At 43.2% G+C, this 3,341-nt stretch overlaps 1 protein-coding gene across 1 annotated transcript in view; it reads right to left on the reverse strand.

The window, feature by feature from the left end:
- The window catches only part of KCNK2 (potassium two pore domain channel subfamily K member 2), a 104,423-nt gene that overhangs the window by 78,683 nt on the left and 22,399 nt on the right, over nt 1-3,341 (reverse strand). The window contains exon 2 of the mRNA XM_018553711.1: nt 1,246-1,556. Within this exon, the coding sequence (XP_018409213.1) occupies nt 1,246-1,556 (311 nt within the window). The remainder of the gene's footprint in view (nt 1-1,245; nt 1,557-3,341) is intronic.

Raw genomic sequence — 3,341 nt, forward strand, 5'->3', positions numbered from 1 at the left:
TGGCGGCGAGGGGGGCGCATTGAGGAACCTGGCCTTGGGGCAGCAGAGAGAGTAAATCCGACCCTGGCTGTTGTATGTAAATTTGTTAACACTTTACGTTTTCTTTTTCTTTTTGCATGTACACATGAATGCGTGCCAAATGTTATTGTAAAACTGCTGCTCAGTCTTGCTGAGATGGATCAATAACACCCCAACTTACCAAAAGCCTAAGCATTTTGTCATTGTCATTTAACCTTAAAAGGAGATTCAGCCGATCTGAACGTATTAAAGTCTAGACGTTTTGTCATTGACATTTCTCCTCAAAAGGAGAATTAGCCGATTTGAACTCTGCTTCTATGCCTAGGCTTTTGGTCCGTTGTCCAGTTCTTATGTGTTTTCCAGGAAAGATGAGGATTTTGAGGCATTTTCTGACTTCTGATTTTGTCTTCCTATCTGCAACTCAGGTCAGAAGTTTTGGGTTACGACATCATGCGTTCAATGAGAAGAATGAGGGTAACTTTAAGAAAGGTGGGTTTATACTCCAAAATAAATGAATTGATCGTTTCCAGTACTTATTCTCCATACTGGCTCAATATTTCAAGGGGGCCTTCAACTTTGTTAAGGTTCTTAAGAAAAAGCTGAGGTTTGTGAGTGACCAAAGATAATTTGTGACCTGGTGTGTTCAGTAGTGATGTTCAAATACCAGTTCAGATACCTATTCAGATACCAGTGCCGATACTTAGCATTATCACTAGAACTACCAGGGTTGCAGCGGTTGCAGCTTTGACCTGGCTCTGGTGCTCCACCACTGTCCTGAAATCATTAGTCTGTATTGTTTTAGAAAAACTGTCACATGACACTAAACTATACTGTATATATAACAAATCATACATTAAAACAGAGATGTACAAATCCCAAAAGCCCTGTATGTTCCTTAAAAATGACAGCTGCCTCCTAACTTTTGAATTTTTCTCCAGTCTAGTCTTGGAGCTGGAAAAGTATCTGTACTTCTACCGAGTACGGTACTTGGTATCTGAACATCCCCAGTGTTTAGCCTTCTTATCTATGACAACTACAGTCCTAAGCGTGGTCACAGACAAGTAATTTCTTAATGCTCAGTCATTCAGTTTAGTAATGTACACCTGTCTCCCCATTTCATGTTTTAGGCCCATCTTTGGCTAACCTAAAGCTTATAATAAAATTATTTTTGTCTCAACATTATTCATTTTTTTATCTTTAGTCATAACACTATATTGAGTAATTTACCTGTATAAGTTCATCCAGTTCTGTTGCATTGACACAAGAATGTTCAGAGACAAAATTATGTTTCTGTATCACAATGGTAGTCCTCTGTGAGGTCTCGTTCGGCTGCTCCAGGGCTTTGAAGACTGTAGCTCCTATGATTAGGTATACAACCACCAGGAGAAATACGGTGGACACAGTTTTCCATTTCATCACATTCAGTGTTATGCCCCTCTCTTCTCGAGCGGACAAAACGGTGGATTTGGCAGAAAAGGAGAGCCTTGGCTTGTTGTTCTGAGTTGCTGATTTAGGATCCAGTAAATCAGGAGCCGCCACTATGGAAAAAAAAAATGTTTCCACTTGTTAATTATTTGAATGCTTGGCTTCTAATTTCCAGATGATTGGTAACAATTCAAATATATAGAACACAATTTCAATAAAAGCTGAACTCCATATAAGCAGCCAAATACACAATTGAAAAACATATATGGGTACTGCTTTACCTGGCAAAGGATTTGTAATTCCGTTTAGATAGTTTTATGATTTAAGCACCCCTGCCAGATCATTGAGCCGTCACTGCTCCAGCAGCACAACCTGGTCCAAAACACACCCCCAGCCTATATTTTTGCTGTAAACCCATGGGCATCACAGCAGATTGTTGGCTTAGTGTGCTGGCCCTCCATTTGCCAGTGCTGCTATATGGGGCTTTCCAGAAGAGTCCAGCTCTACATTCATATAAACAACCCTATGAATATAGTGATGTCTGAACATTAAAGGGCATCACATTGTACACATTACTGCTGAAATCAGACATGGGACATCATTCTATGGTATAGGAAGTAGGATGTCACCCGATATATGTTGACAGAGCCTGATGAAGGGACCCCGCGCGGCCCCGAAATGTTGCCATTCTTGTGACTATATGCATCAATGAAAGACGTTTGCTTGAACACATATATCTGGTATGCTGGTGACATCCTACTTCCTATATTGATCTAAGCGGCCCCATCCGCTGTCATTTCAGCACCCATCTTAAAGGGGTTCTGAACCCTCCGTTTATTTTGCGAGAAGTTTAAAAAAAAACGCTTTAACTAGGTTTAAACTTACCTCGTTATCGCTGCGCGCTCCCGCCTGAGAATCAGGAACTGCTCGTACGGCCCGCAAAGGATCTTGGGGCGGACGCATGCGCAGTTCCGATTCTCGGCCGGGAGACGAGCAGAGATGCAAGGTAAGTCTATGGACGCGTGCACCCGCATGCAGACACCGCTGGATCGGAGGGACAGAGCAGTCAGCGCTCGATCGGAGGGCCGCGACAACGCTGGAGAGACAGGTGAAAACATCAGGAAAGAAGAAGAAGATCGGAATAAGAGACATCATTTAAGGTAAGTGATAACATTAACATGGGGGGAGGGAACATTTTTTTTTTACTTTAATGTCACTTTAAGGGATTTACCGGTAAGCAGTGTGGTGGGATACCTACTGAGGCATTCTATGGTAGGTATGTGATATGGCTTAAACTATCAGCATCAGATAAAAATCAGGTCTTGTAAAGTATTCAGAGATAAGAATAGCAGGATGTTGCTTCCCATTCTTTATCACCATATCAGTGAAATATGTATCAATTAGCAGGGCTGGATTTCCCACAAGGCTACCGTGGCCCATCCTTGGGGCGGCAGGAAGCAGAGGGGCGGGAGGGGTGTAGAATCTCCAGACTCCCGGGACATGCAGTTCCGGGCGCCGGGCGGGTAGTTGTTTTCTGCATTTAACCCTGCTTTGGGCAAGCAGGGGTAAATGTAGAGCGGGGAACCCGCTCGTTCGTTTACAAGTGATCTCGATGATGTCGCCAAGATCACTCTTAATAAGGCTGCAGGTCCGTCCTCCCCACGCCGCACCCCCCATCCATCTTATATTTAACACCAACTATACTAACAAGCACTGCATCTATTCCTCTCTAATCTGGCTTATGACTCATCCAGGGCATGAGGTGTCCCTGGCTCTGGTTTGCCTGGGGTAGCTGCCCCTTTTGCCCATATACTGTAGTTAAACAGTCCTGTTTGCATGTGGAATAACAACTGTTTCATGTTGGTTTGAGAACACACAATGGTCACAGTAAATATATA

Source organism: Nanorana parkeri, unplaced genomic scaffold, assembly GCF_000935625.1.
Source record: "Nanorana parkeri isolate BGI_ZX_2015 unplaced genomic scaffold, ASM93562v1 scaffold1, whole genome shotgun sequence".
NCBI lineage: Eukaryota > Metazoa > Chordata > Amphibia > Anura > Dicroglossidae > Nanorana > Nanorana parkeri.